This window comes from Acinonyx jubatus, chromosome B1 (genome assembly GCF_027475565.1).
Source record: "Acinonyx jubatus isolate Ajub_Pintada_27869175 chromosome B1, VMU_Ajub_asm_v1.0, whole genome shotgun sequence".
Lineage (NCBI taxonomy): Eukaryota > Metazoa > Chordata > Mammalia > Carnivora > Felidae > Acinonyx > Acinonyx jubatus.
Window position 1 is genome coordinate 31,622,723 of NC_069382.1, and position 22,193 is coordinate 31,644,915.

The 22,193-nt window shown below is 42.6% G+C and overlaps 1 protein-coding gene across 9 annotated transcripts in view; it reads right to left on the reverse strand.

The window, feature by feature from the left end:
- Positions 1-17,318: 17,318 nt before the first annotated feature.
- CDCA2 (cell division cycle associated 2) overlaps positions 17,319-22,193 on the reverse strand; it is a 52,596-nt gene continuing 47,721 nt past the window's right edge. For all 9 annotated transcript variants that reach the window (XM_027077368.2, XM_053216407.1, XM_053216408.1 and 6 more), the window contains one exon: positions 17,319-22,131. In XM_027077368.2, the coding sequence (XP_026933169.1) occupies positions 20,933-22,131 (1,199 nt within the window). In that variant the 3' untranslated portion in view covers positions 17,319-20,932. The remainder of the gene's footprint in view (positions 22,132-22,193) is intronic.

The following is a 22,193-nucleotide window of genomic DNA, read 5'->3' on the forward strand; positions in this document are numbered from 1 at the left end:
GCTGTGCGGGCTATTTCCAAGCCCGGCTATTACCCGTGAGTGCGGTGACATTAATATGAGTAAATGCAGGAAAAGGGATGAAATAAAACATATCCTATTGAAGGAAATGAGAGCTCCTTAAGAAAGGAAAACACACATAGGAAAAGACGTGGGCATATCAGAATACAAATAGGGCACTTGGGAACAGTGGATTCCACAGGCATGATGTTATTGAAGTACTTGATACTGGAGTAAGCACCTGCAGATATGAATTACATCCTTGTTCAGCCCACTAACATTAGAGTACTGACGTCTCAGGAAGCGCTTATGTTATATTTCAAATCCCCCTGCCCGCTGTACAAATATCCAATAAATCAATCGGTGATAAAGGACACCAACTAAAAGGCTTAAAATGCTGAACAAGCCACCTCTCCCTCCTCAAAGAGGTTGCCACCCTTAATTTATTGGGGGTTCCCGAGTCACTCACACCTCAGCCTTGGGACACAGGGCGGGCGAGATGGGCTATTAACACCTTCAGTGCTGGATCAGGGGCGAAAGTAATAGGCCAGCTGTCTGGGGACATTTCCGAGGTAGGCATCAGCTTGGAGAAGGAGGATGGGATTCTGGGGTGTCTCTCAGGTATTCCTAACACCTCCCCCCACCCCACCTCTGCTCCCTTAATGTAGGTGTCGCTTCTCTCTCCTTAGGGTGAGACATGGGGTTGTGCATCACGCTCATTTTATTTGGTTATAGTAACAGCGTCCTATATATTCAAAGCAGGTTTTCTTTTTTTAGATAATTTTTATAATGTTTTTTTTAAATTTTTTTTTTAACATTTATTCATTTTTGAGACAGAGAGAGACAGAGCATGAATGGGGGAAGGTCAGAGAGAGAGGGAGACACAGAATCTGAAACAGGCTCCAGGCTCTGAGTTGTCAGCACAGTGCCCGACGCAGGGCTCGAACTCACGGACCGCGAGATCATGACCTGAGCCGAAGTCGGACGCCCAACTGACTGAGCCACCCAGGCGCCCCTATAATGTTTTATCAAAATTTTTTTAATGTTTATTTATTTTTTAGAGAGAGTGTGGGAGGAGCAGAGAGAGAAGGAGAAAGAGAATCCAAAGCAGGCTCCCTGCTGTCAGTGCAAAGCCCCATGTGGGGCTTGAACCACAAACTGTGAAATCATGACCTGAGGTGACGTGGGACACTCAACCATCTGAGGCACCCAGGCGCCCCTCAAAGTAGGTTTTCTCATAATAATTGTTTTATAAGTGAAAAAATCAGAGACATGGAAATTTTAGATACTTTCTTAAGTGAGTAAGAAGAGACAACGTGAAATCTCTAGTCATATAGAACAAGTGATTAAAAAACTGATCTGTGGCACACTGCAACAAAGAAAAAAGATTGAAAAGAAACATGTCAAAGCTCTTAATAATGGTTATCTTTGGGTAGTGGGATTGGGGGAATTATTTTCCCCCTTCTTTCTTGCATTTCCCAAATAGTTTATTATACTGGTAAGATGGTTAATTTTACGTGTCATCTTGACTTGCTCAGCTACTGGTCAAACATCTGGGTATGTCTGTGAGGGTGTTTTTGGACGAGACTGATATCTGAATGGTAGACTAAGTAAAGCAGATTGCCCTCTCCAATGTGGGTGGGCCGCATCCAATCAGTTGAAGACCTGAATAGAATAACAAGACTGGGTAAGAGGGAACCTGTCTGTCTGACTGTCTTTGAGCTGGGATATTGGCCTTCTCTACCTCCTGACACAGACAGACACTGAAACTACGTTATTGGCTCTCCTGGGTCTCTAACTTGCCAACTGTAGATCTTGGGACTCTCAGTCTTCATAATTGCATGAGCCAATTTCTTATAATAAATCTCTTTATATATATATGTATATACATATATGTATATATATGTATACGTATATGTATGTACATATATATGTATGTACATATACATATATATACACATACATACATACATATGTATACATACGTACATACGTATACATATATATATACATATATATACATATTTTCTGTTTCTGTGGAGAACTCTAAGCAATACAACTAGTTTTGCATTTATACTTTATTATCCACAAGATTATTTTTATCATTAGAAAATAACTTAAAATTTATCTATGCAAATTCAAAAACTATGTACTGTGCAAAGAGAGCGTCACAGGATTAATCCCACTGAAAGCACTAGTATTTCATTCAGCTTTAATTTTGATATTTATTCTTACCACATAAATCTTAAGGCACCTAGAGAATAATACAATATTATTTACCTAGCATTACTCAAGGCCTTCACTAGTTTTAAAAACATATTTTTTGCATTTAAAATTTTGCATTGGAAATGAAATGTTTTAATCATACACCAAGACTCTTCTTCAGTGATTCTAAACTCAGTAATAGCAAGTCTCAGCTTTGTTCCTAAAACACACGACATTCAACAGAAACCTGTTTAACTTGCACGGTGGTAGGTTCTGTGGGCAGTACAATGCACGAAAATGACCCTCTCTTTTAAGTTTACCGAGTGCTATGTTAATTATTATCTTATTTAGTCTTCATAATAACCTTGTGTTTTAAAAGGATACACCAGGGGCACCTGGATGGCTCAGTTGGTTAACGATCTGACTCTTGATTTCCGGTCAGGTCATGATCACAGTTTGTGAGTTCGAGCCCGGCGTGGGGCTCTGTGCTGTGAGCACAGAGCCTGCTTGGGATTCTCTCTCTCTCTCTCTCTCTCTCTCTCTGCCCTCCCCTGCTCGCATGTGTGCATTCTCTCAAAATAAATAAACATTAAAAAAACAAAAAATAAAAGGGCACAACAACCCCATTTTATAGCAACGGAAAGTACAGATGGCGGGGGTGTAGCGACTCACCCAATGTCGCACAGGCCGGTAGGTTGCAAAGCTGGGCCTGGGACGCAGGGCCTCTACTTCTGAACCTTATGCTCTTTCCTGTGGACTGTGACACTGTCCCCCTGCTTGAAGAGCTGGCTGTCAAGATGAGATGGATACACAGGAAACGACATAAGAGTATACGATTAAGCATTAAATCTGAGTGGTATTTTCATCGACTTCCATCAATTACAGCAAGTCTCGCCTGACTTGTTCCATTTTAAAAACTGAAGTTCAAAGTTGGAAAATAATTCACCCACATAGTTAGTGGCAGCTCCAGAAAGAGAATCCTGGAATGATGGCTTATGTTCCAAATGAGGCATAAACAGAGACATAGCTACAGCCCAAGGAGCAGTGTTTTGAGGCCCCAGTGAAGGCAGCCCGCCCCTCTGCCCAGATGTTCAGGAACAACAGAATGTAATGATTCAGAGGGGAAAAAGCTTTTGTTTGATTGTTGACTTTTTATGAAGCCTTTACAAAATCGGTTCTCTTTAGGGTCCTCAAAATCACTGATTTCTTCTACATAGAATGCCAAGAACTTGATGTTCTTTAATAAGTAACGTCTTCCTTCAGATCATCCAGAGTGGGGCTGGGGTAGGGGGAAGGAGAAAGGACGGTGTGGGAAGGATAAAGGCGAGAACAGGAAAGGAGAAAGAAGGAGCGGAGAAAGGCAAAGAATATTAAAACTGGGGTTGGCCACACTCAAGTTTATCGTTATTACAATTAGCCGCCATTTCTGAGAATTTTCTAAGGGCCACTGTCTGTACGAGCTGTTTTGCTCACGTTAGCTCTCACAGGAACACTGGAGAGAAAGACATCACCATCATGTTCGATGATGAATCTGAGATTAGCTTGCTCAGGGTCGCACGGCTAGGCAGTGGAACCGAATCTGAACCCGGGTCAGTCTGACAATGGAGCCTGGATTCTCAACCTCTAGAGAGCACTGCTTCCCCATCTCCAAGCTCTGAAGGCAGGGACCCCAAATAGTCCCAGATTCTCTCTCTCATCTTGACCAAAACAATGCCTAACTGGTGGTTCCCAAGCTCCTTGGAGTTCTCTATTAAACTGCATGGTCTGTGAATTACTATTCTTGCCCACTGCATTCGAAATGTCTAACGTGACCGGAAGCCAGGACCGCTGACTACAGCACAGAATTTTATTTGAAGTAAATTAACACTGTACCAAAAGGGTCCCGCCAGAACTCCTCAGTACTGAAAACCTCCAGAGGATGTGTCCCCGCCCGAGGGGATTGTGCTGTTACTGTTCTCCGCGTTGAGGCATGAGAGCACTGAGTCAGCCCAGCCCACTACATGGAGCTGAGGACCAGAGCAAATCGACGGCCCTCGATTGTTCCTAGAGCCTAGCCAGAGCCAAAGGCATGCCAACAGATGACATCTCCGGTTTCTAACCACCAAAATGTTAACCATATCGTCAGCACTCCCCGAGAAAATAAACCTGACTAAAGGTATTTGAAGATGAAGTGTTGGTTTCTGGCCAGCAACAAAGCTGTGCAAAAGGATTACGATTACTTTGAAAGAGAGTTCTGGAGAGCTCATCAGCAGTAGAATTTGTGAAAACAAAGCCCCTACAGCGCAGACCACAGAAGCACGTGACCGGTTAGCCCACATTAGCGCGCACTGATCCAGGGGCCCCAGTAGAGTGGCTCTTGTTTTTCTTCCCCCCCCCCCCACCCCCATTTTTATAAGAGAATGTGGCCAGCAATCTAGAACAAGGAACACTTGAGTGTAGTTTTGGAAAGAACACAGGGCTTCGAGTCCTCGGAACTAGATTCCAATCCCAGGTCTTCCACTTATTAAGTTCCTGCGGGTAATTTACTAACGAATCTCTGCGGTTACCACGATCTGCACGATGCTGTTAATAACATCTGCTTCGTGGGCTGTCGCGAGAATTTAGTGCACAATGTTCCGAAGCATCTGGCACTATGGCTGGCATGTAATACGTGTTCAGTAAAAGACGGTTGGATCCTGATCAGAATCTGAGTCAGAGAAATGCTGTGGAACGTGGAAGTTCCACATGAATTACGGCCCCTTCATATACTCATTGGGCCACGTTGTCTTGTGTTTTTAGGAGATATACCCTGAGGAACTTAGGGGTACAGAGGCATCATGCCTACAACCTTATTAAGCGGTTCAAAAAAATATATGTATTGATAGATAAATATGGATCTAGAGATAGATAAACAGATAGATAGATAGATACATAGATACATAGATAGATATAGATATTATCGTCCCCACATCAGGGTATTTTGACTTTACAATAATGCAAAGGTGATATGCATTCAACAGAGGCCACTTCAGATTTTCGATCTGGATCTTTTCCTGGACTGGTGATAAATGGCATGATCCTGTCTCCTGATGTGGGGGCAGCCACAGCTCCCAGTCAGCCACGCCACCATGAGGGTGAGCCATCGATATACACACCACCATCCCTGTACCCATACAACCAGTCTCTTCTCACTTTCAGGACGGTACTCAATAACTACATGAGACGGTCAACACTTTAAGATCAAACAGGCTTTGTGTCCGATGATTTTGCCCACCTGTAGGCTAACGTAAGCTCTCTGAGCACGTCTCAGTTTGGCGAGGCCGAGCTGCGATGGTCAGTACCTCGGGTGCATTAAGTGCATCTTCCACTGGGGCGCCTGGGTGGCTCAGTCGGTCAAGCATCCGGCTTTCAGCTCAGGTCATGATCTCACGGTGAGTTCGAGCCCCACGTCGGGCTCTGCGCTGACAGCTTGGAGCCTGCTTCGGGTTCTGCGTATCCCTCTCTGTCTGCCCCTCCCCTGCTTGCACTCTCCCTCTGTCTTTCAAGAATAGACATTAAAAAGAACAAAAACGAAATGCATCTTCCACTTAAGATATTTTCTGTTTAGGATGAGTTTATTGGGAGGTAACCCTGTCGTAAGTCAAGGATCTGCTTCTATACAGACGGATCTATATAAATATACCTATACATCTCTATCTGGAGAAAGCAGATATAGTAAAATACTAATGTTTGGGGAATGTTAGTGAAGGTTATTTGCGGTATTTCTGTCGACTTTTCCTTAAGTCTGAAATTTCTGTAAGTCTGAAATTACACCTTTAAAAAGGTAAAAATTAACGTTATCTTCTTCAATCCCTATCACATGCCGCGCACTGAACACAGAACTTTACACATGATCACTATATCATTCCATCCTCACAATTACTGCAAGAGAAAATGTTATTACTAACCTCATTTTACAGATGCAGCAACTGAGAGGTTCCCAGGGGCTAAGTAATTAATTCAGCAAATAACTGGGCACGAGATTCAAACTCCAATCTCACTTCAAATCCCATGTACCTTTTTAAGTGTATTTATTTATTTTGAGAGAGAGAGAGAGCAAGTTGGGGAGGGGTAGAGAGAGAGAGAGAGAGAGAGAGAAAGAGAGAGAGAGAATCCCAAGCAGGCTCCACACTGTCAGTGTGGAGCCCGAGGCGGGGTTTGAGCTCATGGAACCGTGGGATCATGACCTGAGCCGAAACCAAGAGTCGGATGCTTAACCGACTGAGCCACCCAGCCACCCCCAAATCCCATGCTCTTGACTCACAGAGGTCCCACTGGCAACTGGCATCAAAGGACTAAGCCAAGCTTACAAAACCATTAGGAAGCAGAGAGCTTAAAAAGCTTGAGATGAGTGCGTCTTGGGGTCCAAAGGCTGTTTGAAGCAGGTGGGTCAAAAGGGACACTGTCATCAGGTAAAATGCTGACCTTAAAGTGGGACAAGATTGTTGTCACCTGCATTTTAAATAAGTTCCCTGACTTGTTTAAAGTGGACCACACTTTGAGAAACACTGGAATGATTGCAGGGGACTCCTTAGCCAGCCCCTCGCCTCTTACTCCCTCAACAAGCATCTATCATACATGTTCTGTGACCAGCAGTGAGCGTATTGCTGTGGTGAATACACAATAGACAGAAAGCCCAAGTGCCTGTCATTTCGAGAAGATTAGCAAATGGTTAGGTGAGGGCGCCTGGGCAGCTCAGCCAGTTAAGCGTCCAACTTTATAGCTCAGGTCAGGATCTCACAGTCTGTGAGTTCAAGCCCGGCGTCGGGCTCTCTTCTGCTCCTTTTCGGAGCCAGCTTTGGATCCTCTGTTCCCAATCTCTGCCCCTTCCCAGCTTGCGCTCTCCCGCTCTCAAACATAAAATAAGCATTAAAAAACAAGAACATTTTTAGGCGATAGGATATCCTACAACCCCCAAAAGAGAGGGAAAAGACCTTATCCCAGCAAGTGGTAAGCAAGGGGCTCCAACTCTCTGACCATCGGTTTCCTCATAGATAGACGCAAAGCGAGAAGGTTGGAAAAAATAGTCCCTATTTTGTTTTTCATCTCTCTCATTCTGTAATGTCCTGTGTTTGTTTTATACAACTGTATATCTCAAGGCTTCCAAACAAGCATAAAATAATATATCTCGAAAAGTTTATAATTGACATTTTATGGTGTCAATTCCATGGCACACGTTACAGGTGAAATGGGGTCATCGTGAAATATAAAATTTAAAAAACATCCGTTCCCAATGCCCTTTGCGGAAGCAGGGTAGCATCCCCCAGACGTGGATACTCCCATTCTTACCCCGAGATTTCTTGGAACCACTATCTGAACCGGAGAAATGAGTTGGAGGGACCCCTTAACTTTAGTCAGCCTCGCGGCTAAACTAAATTTATGCTCTACTCACTGTCTGGTAATTAACGGCCGTTTAATGAACATTTCTTTTGGCACTTGCTGCCCCAAGCCGTCCACACGGAACTTGTGCCCGTTCCAAATCCTGGCCCTCTGGACAGAAATGGGAACAACCGTCCACAGCTCAGATAGGTTTCTTCCTGGGGATAAAGTGTGCCCAGCAGGACGGAAGAGTGTCTATGTAACTCAAACTATCCCCAGAACCTAATATAGGATGGACAAGACCCCCTTGATGGAAAGAAACTCTGTTCTTTGGCCAGACTCTGGGGGGAACCTCTAGAAGCTTCCTCCAGTTTTTGGCTAAAATGCACACCTGACCCCTTACTGTGAGGCCATAGGTGAATATGTTTTGGGTGATGAAAACATCCCTGTATTTGATTTCTATGGCTAAACACCAGGGAAAGGCTAAGAGTTTTGAATAAGATGATATAAGACTTTAGCAACAGCCAGCGCATTCCGTGCAGGATGACACAGCCCACAACCTTGCTGCTTACCGTGCCCGCCCTAACCCTCATTTGATACAGAAACATCTAAAGCAGGAGTGGGGAGTACAGGAGGGGGGTGCAGTGGTTGATCTCCTTTTGAGGACATGTCGGAGGAGGCTATGGGCTGAGCAAGACCGGAAGTGGGAAGATGCCCCACATGGAGCAAACGGGGCCCTCGTGTCTGTAATCCTGAGGCAGAAGACAGCAGCTGTGGAAAGCTGGGGGCACTTCTGATAACATGAGCAAGTCTCGCACAGAGAAAATTCTCACCCGCAAATCATTGCTTATTTACAGCATTTTCATCGAAGGAGAATGGAATCGACAGCACAACAAACTCCTAAGTCCAGCTCTGCCATTATAGCTGTGTGATCTTGAGCAAGTCGCAGGAGTCCCTTAAAGTCTCAGCTTCCTTATCTGTAATGTGGGCATAGTAACGAGACCACGTAAAATGAGGGCCCATGGGAAGACCCTACAGTGATAACACTGTGGATAAACACACGAGAAAGATGAGCTCCTGTAACAAGAAAAGTACAGGAGAATGACAAAAACAAAAACATCTGTATTAGTTGATTTTCGCAGCAGCCACATAAAGCAGGTACCACTGACATGCCCATTTTGCAGATGAGGTAACTAGTGGACACTTCTGTTACTCTTCTAACCACTTTTTTTTTTTTTTTTTAATTTTAAAGAGCGAGCATGAGCGAGGGAGAGGGGCAGATAGAATCTTAAGCAGGCTCCACGCTCAGCGGGGAGGCGGAGGCGGGGCTCGATCCCCCGGTCCCAGGGTTCGTGACCTGAACCAAAATCAAGAACGGGAGGCTCAACCGATGGACCCACCCAAGTGCCCCTGAGCACTTTACTTTCTCTAAACTTCTTACAGTTGACTCTTGAACAACACGGGGGTTAGGGGCCATCAACAGCCCCCCTTCCGGTTCAAAAGCCATAACTTTTGACTGCCCCCAACCTCAACTACTAATAGCCTACTGTTGACTAGAAGCCTTACTGATCCCGTAAAGTCGATCGACACATATTTTGTATATGTATTATAGATTGTATTCTTATAATAAGGGAAGCTAGAGAAAAAAAAATGTTAAAATCATGACATACATTTATAGTACTGTATTTATTGTATAAGTACCGCACGCTAACCGATGGCACCGCTGGAGCTCCAGTACCGTATTTACTGCAAAACCCGCACGTCAGTGCACTCACATAGTTCACGCCCATGTTGGTTGTTGTTCAAGGGTCAACTGTAATTATAGATTCACAGGAAGTTGCAAAAATACTAGAGGTCCGTGTACCTGTTGGCCAGTTCCCCCCCATGGTGGTGTCTGACTTAAATACAGAGGCTGCGACTTCCTCAGGTGCGCGTCTGAGAAGTGGAACCAACCAAGCCCTCTGAGGCTGACAGTCGGGGGTGTGGTTGGGGCCACGGAGGGCCTTCACTGGGATAGAGGGATAAAGGAATAGATTTCAGTGCTTCGGGGAGCCCGCACTAATCCCCTGGTGGGAGACTTATGAGACAAGGCGGTAACTGAGGTTCGCTGACATGGTTAGAGCGTTTCTGCTTCGGAAAAGGAAACTGGCCCTACCAACCCGGTCGTCAGCGCTCCCGCCGGGGGAGACCGCCAGCTCCCTACACGGTCCTCTAATCTGCTAACTAGGCTCTGGATGCTGACTGGCTCCCAGTCACCAGCTGGGCATGTGGTGATGAAAGGCTTGCTGTTTTATCACCGGTCCCTCCGCTTCGTCTGCCCTCCATGTACTCTGCTTACCATTCCAAGTTAGCAGGATCCAAGGCCAGCAGACGTGCATGGCCAATTCTACCCCGCCCCTTCTCTCCTCCAAACTTGTGAACTTGGAAAAGAAAAGAGCTCCCGCATTTTTTACTGCACTATTTATTGGATGGGAGTTATTTCATCAATCATAAACATCCTTCTCGGAGAACCGGTTCCCAGGAAAGGAGGAAACGCGATCCTTCTCTTCCACACGGATTGCTTGCAAGGCCACACTATCCACACGACCGAGGTGATGCCTCCTGAGTTCTCGACAAGCGAGGCCCTCTTTCCTGTGGGCCATGATGCCCCAGAGGCCAAAAGCCCTTAAGGAAAATTAAGACCTAGTGGCTCCCTGCACCCCAGCTGGAGGCAGAGCCTGCTCGTTGAAGGGACCCCCTCTGGAGGCTGCTGTATCCCAGCCTGCCCCAGGGTCTGGTGCCATACCCTGTGGCTCCTGAAACTGAAGTCAGGTCTGGGTGATGGCAAAAACAAAGGATACTTGTATTCCTTAAAAAAATAGAGGAGGAATGTTCTCCCTGACCCCCGCTAAAACAAAAACCTTTACAGAAAAAAAGCACCCTGCTCAGCTGCGATAAGGTGAAAGGTTAAATGTGGACAGAGTAGTAATATATAAGCAGTTTCTTAGTTTTCTGGTGGGAATACTTAACAACCTAAGTATGTTTCCCCAGGAGGTAATCTATTATATTTTGTCCAATTTCTTCCTCCAAGAACTGAATCAATTCATGATGTAATGCCCAGGGGAGAACAATCTTCTGGAAACAGAGTATCTTTCTGGGGACAGGGTTGAGGAAAACATCTTAATATTGTTACAGCTTTCGCCCGGCCATAACAGCCCTTTTGCTTGTGGACATGGCAGGGCACGAGCCAGGGAGGCAGTGAAATGTCAGAAGGACACAGGCCTGGGAGGTGCTCGGGGTATGCCCGGGATTATTTTCCCCTCTTGGCGAAGTACAGGATATAAATCCACGCAGACGTTTACAGGACAGCCGCAGGGCGCTGGGCAGATACTTCGGGGACTGGGTTGAGAGGGCTGCGTGTTCAAAGCGTTGGCATCTAAGCGCAGATGCAGTCCTGACCTCTGTCGGGCGTGAACACTGTTTCTTCTGGCTTCTTTCCTGTTCCCGAGCCCCTCTCTCCGCCCAAATATATTACAGAAGAAACGGGAAATCAACACTCCTCATTCACTTAATTTGAGGAAGAGAGATGCAAGTTTTGGTTATCTGTGAGATTCCGGATGCCTTCAAAACCCATGGCAGCTACTGCCTTCAAGGGCTCTTCTAACTAAATTTTTACGAGGACAGCCAACAAGTACCCGAATGGCCTGACCTCCTGAAGAGGCCAGGTGGAAGACGGGGGAGGCAGCTGAAGGCAAGTGAAATGAGCCACGGGCCCAGCATCGGAAGGCCTCTGCTCTTTCCCAGGTCTGATTATTACTGGTCTCTGTCAGCGGAGAAAACCCCCTCACCTCTTGTTCATCTTCTTTATAAGACGGCAACATCATAGGTCTTGCCATGTACTTCGAAATCTAGGAGGATACCTCAGGAGGCTGTTTTGTATGTTCTACTACAGTGTGGGTTTAAGACAAAAATGTCCCACAGGGTGTTGAAACCTCGATTAAGGGTTATGAGCGCAAGTCTGTGGGCCCAGATTACCTCTATCTAAAGGAACGCTGGGTTCTGAGAGGAAAGGGAGCCGCGGTACACATTAAGAGGTTCAGAGGTTCTGACTGAGAAATGTGTATTTTTGAAAACCTAAAAATAAGCTTATTTTTCTAAAAACAACAACAACAAAAAAGAATCCTTCAGCCCTCATCAGATGGGGGGGGGGGCGGGGAGTAGAACTTTGATAATCAGTGTGTCCAGTTATGTGTACACTACCCAATGAAAGGACTCTATGCATCCACATTTAAGTTTGAATGCTTAAGTGGAAGAACTTAGAGCAACATTTAAAACAGAAAAGAGTTTTTTTTTTTTTTTTTTACCAAGAAGCTTGCATTCCATCCCCCTGTCCCCTCCCCTCTTAAATCTTAACCTCACATTTGCTTCTCGACAGCCTGAGAGCCATGGACCTCGTGGTCCCACTTACCCAACACAGAGGTCTTTCCTTTTCCCACCATTTCAGACACACTGCAAAACACTGAGCACCCACTGCTTAAAATGATTTATGTTCACAACATGCCGGTCAGGCTCGTTGATAGGAATATAGTTGGACGTTGCCGTGTTTGGGAAGTAGATATCTTTGCAGGAATGTGCAACGTCGGTAACTGGCATGCAAGAGGCAGGCAGCTTTTGTCTGTAGTGTTTACTGTATGAAAAGTTAATGGCCAATGAAATTGTCCAATGGCCTATTTCCATTCGCACAGATGTCTGATATTGTCCAACAGAACATTCGATGAAAGTTTGAATTTTATACAACAAAGGAAGAACCTAAAAGGTGGACTGAATGAAGTCTTTGCTACCATTTATCGAGGCAGACTGCCTGGCTCAAAAATTTATGTTTCCGGTATTTCTTGGTTAAGGCACAAACTAAGAGCCTGTTGGTCATGGGTGACCATAAATTTAAAGTTATTATTCTAATAAAAAATATATTTTGCCAGGGTCATGAAGCACAATGGTGCATTACAAAATGAATTATCTTGACTGTGCGGAGTACTTTGTCCCCACAGATCCAAAGGGTGGGAATACTTAACAACCTAAGTGGGGGTTGAAGTCAGTAAACAGTGTTGGAGGCATCATCATAAAGGAGTCATTGATACTCACCAGAATGAATTCTTTGGGGGCCACAGAAGGCTACCATCAAGGGGGTTTTATTGCATAGTTGCTGGGTCTGATATTCCTAGAATTCTCAGATTCTTAGTGGTCCTTCTAAATGTTTAAATACTTAAATTCAAACATTTATCACCCTTCAGGGACCTCTACAGAATTTATTTACATTTGGAGTTACAATTATCGGAGAGAAGTTCATTTAAAAAATATCAGCAAGAAAGAGTAGTCTATTTAAAAGTATTACTACAAATGCAATTACTTAACACAAATACCAAACATTTAAGAAAATGCCACCTGCAAGCTGTAAATATGTGTATTAATTTTTCTCCACGATATTTGCTTTGGCTGTGACCTATCCTAATATCCAGCTGAACAAGGGCTAAAAATTGTCAAACCAAATTCTTGTTTGAGAGCTGAGCTCTAACTATTGCCAGTTTGAGAGAAACACACATCCAGGTTTAGGGAATATGTTTTGTTTGTTTTGGCTATGACATAGGGCAGAACACTTTCCATCCCATTCGAATGCATTCAAGAGAGTTTGAAATATTGCACAATAAAAGTCATTCATTATATCTGTCTCCTTTCCCTTCCAAAAACAAAAATGGCTGCCCAGTTCCAAATCTACACAGGGGGCAGGAAGAAGGGAGTCACAGGGTCACTGGAAATCACCCAAGACTAACACCAGGTTTTTCAGGTTTGAGTTAGGGAATACTTCTGAAATCTTCATTCCCAACGTGTACTTAAAACAAGAAAAGACTGGTCGTTTTGGATGATTGGTTCTGTTCTGAACAATTAGAAAACAAACACATTGTCCGTTGTTCAAATGTTCGGCATAAAATCACACACTTTACATCCAAGTGCCTGGCATCTGAACTAAACTTCCTTGATCCGAAAAATCCCTTTACTCTCTTTCTCTGTTAAAAGTTTCAACTGTTCGACTCCGATTTTACACTTCAAACAAACAAACAAACAAACAAACAAACAAAAAAAAACCAATTTCACTGTTTGGGCCATGCATTTGGAAGAAACTATTTTTGCAAACACCTGATGCTACTTAGCAGTTGTGTGATGTGCCTAAATAGAGAAAAAGTTGACATTTACTCCGTGTTTACCACATACCACAACACTGGAAAATGTAGTTTGTTTTTAACAGCAAAAATAAAAACGCCGTGAACAAATTACCACATTTAACTGCAGACAAGTGGAAGAAATTTTTTTTTTAAAAAAAGCAAATTTTAAGTGGGTAAATAAAGCCATGAGAATAAAAAAATTATTAGATGTAGTAAATCAATAGAACAGCTGACATCTCAGGGCTTAAAAATTCACAAATACACTTAGGAATTTGGAACTTAAAAAAAAATATATATATATACACATATATTTGGAATTTTCTTAAATTATATCTAAAACCAAATGCCAGCTGTTTGCACCCCCACAGACCACTTTGATCACAGAGAATATAAATTAAACAAGTTATCAGACATTGTGTGTGCTGTGGATAATTGAGAAAAGGAAGCCCTAAGAAAGGCTGCTTTACAAACTGATTATTGGAAATTCTGGAAATCCCAACCTGCCCCTTAGAAAATGCAAGCTTTTATTTTTCTTTAATGCACGTGCTCATTTATTTTCATGTAAGTGATATTTGCAATGCTCAAAATAGCAACACGTAGCAGTTCCAGAAAATACTTGCTTCTCAATATCCTAAAATTTTCCCAAGTCCTAGCAAATCTTAACATTAAGGTCACCGCCAGGCTAAGTATGACTTTGGTTGCAGATGTGGGACAAAATTACGTATCAGGAGAATGTCGGTAATTGCTCATCTTCTCAGCAAGGCTATTGTGTTACTTGTAGTTTGTATCATGATTTAACAACAACAACAACAACAAAGCGAAGCATCAAAGAATATACAAACATGAACACACCAGTGCAATGGTAGGCAAACTGGAAATTGTTAGGCCACAGTCCACAGTCCATTCCAGAGCCAAGTTAAGGTTATGAAATTATCTCTAAATAAATTTAAGGCCAAAAACAAACAAACAAAACTTTTTTTTTTTTTTTTTGGTATGTACAATCATTTATTATAACTTAATTTCACCTCAATTCTGTTCACTGGATCTAGGGCTCCAAGGCCAGAGTCAACCCTTTAGACACACTATAAATAAATCTGGTGATACAAAAGAAATGAATACGCATTTACGAGAAGTTTCTTGAAGACCGTTACGTACATTCACAATTTTTTTTTTAATTTTTTTTTTAATGTTTATTTTTGACAGAGAGAGAGAGACAGGGCATGAGTGGGGGAGGGGCAGAGAGAGAGGGAGACACAGAATCTGAAACAGGCTCCAGGCTCTGAGCTGTCAGCACAGAGCCCGACGCTGGGCTCGAACTCACAGACTGGGAGATCATGACCTGAGCCGAAGTCGGACACTCAACCGACTGAGCCACCCAGGTGCCCCATACATTCACAATTTCTATCCTAAGTGTCGAATCCACGCTTTGTCCAGATTTATTCATAGCTTAGAACATAACGGGAAGTTAAGAAAAATACTAAAACAAACACGTGTATGAGATGAAGCCAACTTACATTGTCTCATCTCAGCCAACAGTTACAAGAATCACAAAACAATGACAATAATTACATTTGAATACGATATGCCTTTTTGGATCCCCATTCCTCTAAAACTCCTGTTAGTGAATTTTGTTGAAGTGTCTCTTCTTCTAGAAAGACAGCAAATGTACCTGATCTCAAGTTGGTGCCACTTCAGGGTTGAGAGGACCAGGACGCTCCTTCGTAATCAATCACCTTGGACTGTACTTCAGCCCCTTAGAGAAAACTGAGCATCTTGAAGGCAGTGATCACACTAGAGATTAATGCCTGGCATACACATCACTGAATCTACAATCTGCCTACCTGGGGTGAGGTGCTGCAGGGAAATCTTCCCAAGTTACGAAATAATTCTCAAGCGTAAGGGTAGTGACAGTTTTTATACTAAAGCCAAACTTAGTAAAATCCTTATTTATGAGAAGAAATGAATCAGACGTATAATTTAGTAATTTTTAGCAAACGCTTTTGACCCTTATTTTAATTCCACTCACTTTGTTTTCTGACTGATTTTATACAGTGGTGTTCAAAAAGAATGCTTTCTCAATGACTAAGTCTCACAGTGGTTCAGGGTGACCATCTTGAATCATGAACAGTAGCAAACTAGTTTGCAAGAACACTGGGATGAATGTATACGGACTCAAGGAAGTTGGTTTCCTTCCCACATTTCCGATAGCTTATTATGGATTCTTTGCTCCAAATGGTATTGCAGGTCTGGGTATAATTGTAGGCTACAGGTAGTATTGGTAGGTCAATCTTTTACTTCTACTGGCCTCCCTCACCAAAAGAACTTGGAACATAAACTAGGACAAAAACAAAAACAAAAACAAAACAAACCAAAAAACCCCACAAAAAAACATGGTAAGAGACACAAACATAAAAAGCTTTCCATAGTAATCAAGAGGTTGTGATGTTGGTTTTAGAACAGACGCACAGATCAATGGAACAGAATAAGGTCCAGAAATAGATCTACACATATAAGGTCAACCAATTTTAACAAAAGTGTCACTGAAGTTCAATGAAGAATGCATAATCTTTTCAACAAATGGTTAATAATTTCCATTAAAAACAAAATGAAACAGGGGCGCCTGGGTGGCTCAGTCGGTTGGTTAAGCATCCGACTTCGGCTCAGGTCATGATCTTGTGGTTCGGGAGTTCGAGCCCCGTGTCGGGCTCTGGGCTGACGGCTCAGAGCCTGGAGCCTGCTTTGGATTCTGTGTCTCCCTCTCTCTCTGCCCCTGCCCTGTTCATGCTCTGTCTCTCTCTCTCTCTCTCTCAAAAATAAACAAACATGAAAAAAAATTAAAAAAAAAAAAACGAAACAAAAAAAAACCCCTCACCTTACACGCTATACAAAAATTAAAGTGGATCTAATACCTGAGAGCTAAAACTGTAAAACTTCTAGAAAAAAATTAAAGAAAATCCCTGCGTTCTTAAATTAGGCGAAGATTTCTTACATAAAACACAAAAAGCACGCACCATTAAAGAAAAAAAACAAAACAACTGCTAACTTAGATTACACCAGAGTTAAAAGGCACTGCTAAGAAAATAAAGACAAGCAAGACACGGAGTGGGGAAAAAAATATTTGCAAGACACATAGCCAATAAAGAATTTGTATCCAAATATACACAGAACTCTTTCATTCAGTAGGAAAACACCAACAGCTACAAAAAAAAAGGTGGGCAAGAAATGTGAATAGATGCTTCACTAAAGAGGATATAAGGATGGCAAGTAAGCCCAAAAAGGGATGTTCTACATCACTAGTCGTTAGGGAAATATACATCAAGACCACAACGAGCTACTACCGTGCAGATATCGGAAGGCCTTAAATGGAAATGGCAGGCGACATCAGGTGCTGGTGAAAATGCAGAGCACTGAACGTGCTACAGGTGAGAATACACAGAGGTGCGGCCGCTGTGGAAAAGCCTGGCGGTTTCTCAAAATGTTAAACATATCGCAACCATACATGCCAGGAATCCCCACTCCTAGGTATTTACCCAAGAGGAATGAAAACATGTCTATATAAAAAAAAAAAAAAAAATCCACATGTGAATGTTTATAGCAGCTTTATTTGTAATAGTCTAAAACCAAACAATGCAAATACCCATTGACTGGTGAATGAGTAAAGAACCTCGGTACATCCATTAAACAATACTACTTAGCAATAAACAGGAATCAAGTACTTAGGACATCAAACATGGATGAACATCTAAAGCATTCTGCTAAATTTCCAAAAGGACAGATCCAAAAGGAGAGAACTCTTCTATCTATTTATAGGACAGTGTGGAAAAAGCAAAACTAGACAAAGGACAGAAATCCGATAAGGGGTTGAGGGAGGAGGACTGACCACAAAGAGGTAAGAGGAAGTCTTCTTGGGTGATGGAAGTGTACCGTTACTTAACTCTGGTAGCGGTTATATGACAGCATGAATTTGCCAACATTCAAACTGTGCATTTAAAAAAGGTAAGCTTCACTGCAGTTTACTACAGTTAATTACACTTCAATAAACCGGACTTCAAAAAAAATTCCTTCGGGGTGCCTGGGTAGCCCAGTTGGTTAAGCGTCTGACTTCGGCTCAGGTCATGATCTCACAGTTCGTGGGTTGCAGCCCCGCGTCGGGCTCTGTGCTGATGGCTCAGAGCCTAGAGCCTGCTTCCGATTCTGTGTCTCCTTCTCTCTCTGCCCTTCTCTCTCTCTCTCAAAAATAAAATAAACATAAAAAAAAAAAGTTCTTTCAATCTGAAGCATGAATGAGGCATTCCTCACCCTCAATGCCACAGCTTACGTGCCAGTGGGGGCAGTGAGAGAAAATGGAAGCAAAGTGGCACTAAAGTGTCAGGAGAAGAGTCTAACAGAAGGTAAGGGTTGATGCCAAAATCCTCATGAAAGGACTTTATCAGGTATGAACTACAGAACGTAACTTGATGCCCATTTAGTTTTAATTTCAAGGAATTTACCTTACGGACGTTTTCACACAAGCCCACTGTGGCATTATTTTCAGTAACAATAAAGTGGAGACAACTAGCATCCTTTAGGAAGCAGACGGCTAACTAAATACTAGATATTCAGAAGATACAACTGAAGGAGAGCTAAGGATCTCCGTGCTAACACCGAAGTGTACTGGGTATTTTGTTGAATACAAAAATTCAGCTGCAGAATGGCACAGTACAGCGAGCCCATCGGAAAACAACAAAACCTATACTCGTGTTTACACAGGCAAAGATCTGGAAGACTTAAGGGCCAGTTGTTAAGGGTGTTTACACAGAAAGCTGGGAAGAGGAAGGCGTGGCTGTAGGATGCTTGCACCAGGGGAATGAACAGTATTTAATTGCGTACAGTTCTCTACTTTCTTCACTAGACACATAGTACTCGCGTGATAAGAATGAGTGAAAATAACAGTTAAAGAGAAACACCCGCAACAACAATGAAGGGCTGCCTGGGCTTTAAAGGTAATGTATCCAGATGTCATGCTGCCATCTTCTGGAACGAACAAGGATCTACAGCAGCAGGGAAAGATTCACGGACTTTTTAAGCCAAAATGTCAAGGGTTACTGCAGTAAAAGACAAGGCAAGGACAAACTACTGAAGCCCTGTTTCTGATTTAGCCATTAATGAAAGAAATAGCTAAAAACAAGCAAGCAGGAACAAATACTTAATTTGAAATGATTAACTCCTCACAAAACGTAGGCTACAAATGAGACAGTGGATAAAATCAGTCCAAATGGCTTTGGTTTCTCAGACCTCTTCTTTTTTAGGAAAACTTCCTCTTTGTTATTTACAAATATCAACAAGACAGTTACGCTGAAACATTCTGAAACCCACAAAACTTGTAAAGTATGTAGATTTTTAAATGGAGATGCTACAAAACAAGAATTTTACATTTGAAAACTCAAGCCAAAACCCGCCACAGATCATTAGCACATTTTGAGAAATAAAACAAAGCATGTGAAATTCTTCAAATTCAAATACAACAGAGATCATACCTGAAGTAAAAAGGAGAAAATAACAATCAGTAGTTTTATAGCCTTCACATTCGACAAAGGAGAACAAGTTTTTAAAAACCCTTCACATCGTATGGTTCTGAAAGTTTTTTTTTTCTTTTTAAATTACCAAGACCGAAAAGCTTCATAAGTAGTAAGCAGATTTTTTGTTTTTGTTTTCGTATTTTTTGGTTTGTTTTCACTGGTAGAGATTTGCCAACCATACCAAACTATAATGGGGGGGGGGGGGGAGAGGGGAAAGCCTATAAATAATTTATGTGTAAAGATAAAAGAATTTTTTAAACAATCCACCCTTTAGCAGAAGAAATTGGGGATCACTTTGAGTGTTAATGTAAAATACATTTAGTCTTTAGCAGCAGGAGTTCCAGACCTATTGGTGCCAAGAAGGTAACAAATAGTCTGTATCTAAGGCAGGGGAAATGGGCACTCAGCGGGAGCTTTCTTCCCTGTTGTGTTATTTATAGAGCGCTCTATTTGTTAACATGTTTCTGCTATCATGGAGAGGGAGAGTTTAATGATTTAGAGGATTTCAAAGACAATTGTTTAACGATACAATGATTTACGCGCACTCCCAAATTCCAGATATATAGCAATTTAGATTTTCAAACTGCTGTCATCAAAACAGCGGAGGATACTGCTGAAATATAACTGGAGAATCCGAGACCAGGGATGGTACTCGACATCGTGAAATGCAGAAAACTGCTGGCAAAACACCACGTTAAAAAAGAATCGGCCACCTACCACCATGCTTCATGTTAGTAAACAAATTTTCCAAGGCCCTTTCGTAGGAAATTTCTAGACTTAAAAAAAAAAAAAAATTTTTTTTTTAATGGAGAAGCATGAATTAAATACCAAATTACTAATTTGGGATTTCTTGGAATAAATCCTAAATGTGACTAATTGGAATGATCGGGAGGATGATTCAACTATACTGCTCTATTCTCCCCCAAAACCAATCCTGCACCTCCGGCCCCACAGGGCATGGAAGAATCTTGTTTGAAAGACAAAATATTTTCACCTTAGTTATTTATAGACTATAAATTCAGTTTATAATGTTTGACTTGTAATATTCCGGTTACTATATGAATTTTCCAATTTTGATTTTAACCTATTAATATAAAAATATTCATTTGAGATAGACGAAGCAAGTCATTAAAGCTTCTTAATTTTAAACCAACAAAAAAGTCTTATGATTTCCATCTTCCCTAATGGATAAAGATTTTTAACCAGCTTTTTCTGCAACATTTTAAAAACACATCTTTTCTCATTTCCTGGCAGTTTTTAACCTTGTATCACCTTTCAATTTTCATAAAATTCCATTTATCAATCTGTTTTTTCAGGTCTTCTCATCTAGACACAATGAGTCAATTTCAAGAGACAAATTTTGTTTCCCAACGGAAACAGTCAACACGTACTAGCGAGAAACCTTCAGCAAACGTGCTATTTGGGGAGAGAAGAACAGATTTAAGAGAATGTCTTCTTTTTGAATGAAGAAATCCCACTTACTCCTACTTACAGAGAGGTTCAAGTCAAATGATTTTATTTGAAACTCTGAACAGGGGAGGAGAGGCGGGGTGAAAGAAATGTTCTGAGCATGGGGTGGGGGGGTGGTTTACCTTCTCTGCGGCCCCGAACGTTCTTCAGGAAATGCCAGTTACCGCTTTAGTTCCCGACGTGCCCGACTCCTTGGACGTCCCTCAGAGAGCTCTCTCCGCTCTGGGGGAGAGAGCTTCTTCTCTTGCAGCATTTTGCCAGAATGGGACCTTTTGCGTTCACGGGTGCGGACGTCCACAAGCTCTTCCTCCTCCTCCCAGGTAAACTGGCCGCACTGGCGGCCAAGCCCTCCCTGTCTTTACCCGACACGGCGGGTGCCGTGCTCGGGGTGTGTCCAGAAGACCTGGGGTCTTTACAGAGGGCCACGCTTTCAAGGCCTGTGCTGTCCACTGTGCATATTGTTCTCCTTTTCATTCTTTGGGAAGTGCAGGAAGCGGAAGGAAATGGAAGTGAGATCCAGACGAGCCCTTCCTCTTCCAGATCCTTCTGCAGCCTGGTGCTCCGTCTTACTTTTGTTTCCCTACTCGTTCTCTGAAAGGTCTGCTCTATGGAGTCAGATAAATCTTTATAGAGTTCAGAATTTTCTAAACCAATTTCTACAGGGCTGCTCACCAGGTAGGGAGGTTTGGGATTTCCGTTTTTTTCCGAATCGAAACTCTGGCCGCCAGAGTAACACATAGAGCGTCTTCTATGCTTCTTTCCTCCCCCGTTCGTACCAGTGCTTTCACTCTCTGCGCAGCTGCTTCCCGAACCCTCGCTCGGATTTGTACTTTCTTTCATGTTGTCAAGGAAGACGTCTTTTTGTAAGCCAGTCATTACACGTGTGGTCGGCGGTTTCCCTTCTGGAGCTATAACAGAGTCATCCTGCTTTTCATACTTTATGTTCACATCTTCTGAAATTTTAAAGATCTCTAAAAGATTTTCCACATTTTGGCCAGCGGCAGCCAATTCCCGGGACGGCAGGATAATACTGGATCCCGCATCATCGGATGCCGGGACCTTTGCGGTCACAGAATCACAGGAAACAGGACTGCTCTCATTCTCAGAGCCAGCTTTCAGGTCATTTTCACTTTCTGACTTAATTTCCGCTCTTGGAAGAGTTTTATGTTTACTAGCTTCTACGGTATTTATATCTAAATCTTGCTCTAAAGTAGCGTTAATAAGCGGCGAGGAACGTTTGGTGTGAGAGCTGCAGAGTGCAGACAGATCGTACTTATTAAAACCTTGACTCATCTGCAAATCTGGCTTCTGAGGCTTCCTTTGAGGAAGCTTTGCTGCTTGAAGTTCACCACTGGAGTCGAAATCATCTAGGGGTGTGGAAATAAGTTTACATCTCGGGGGAAAAAGTAACAGTGGAAATAAATGTTGA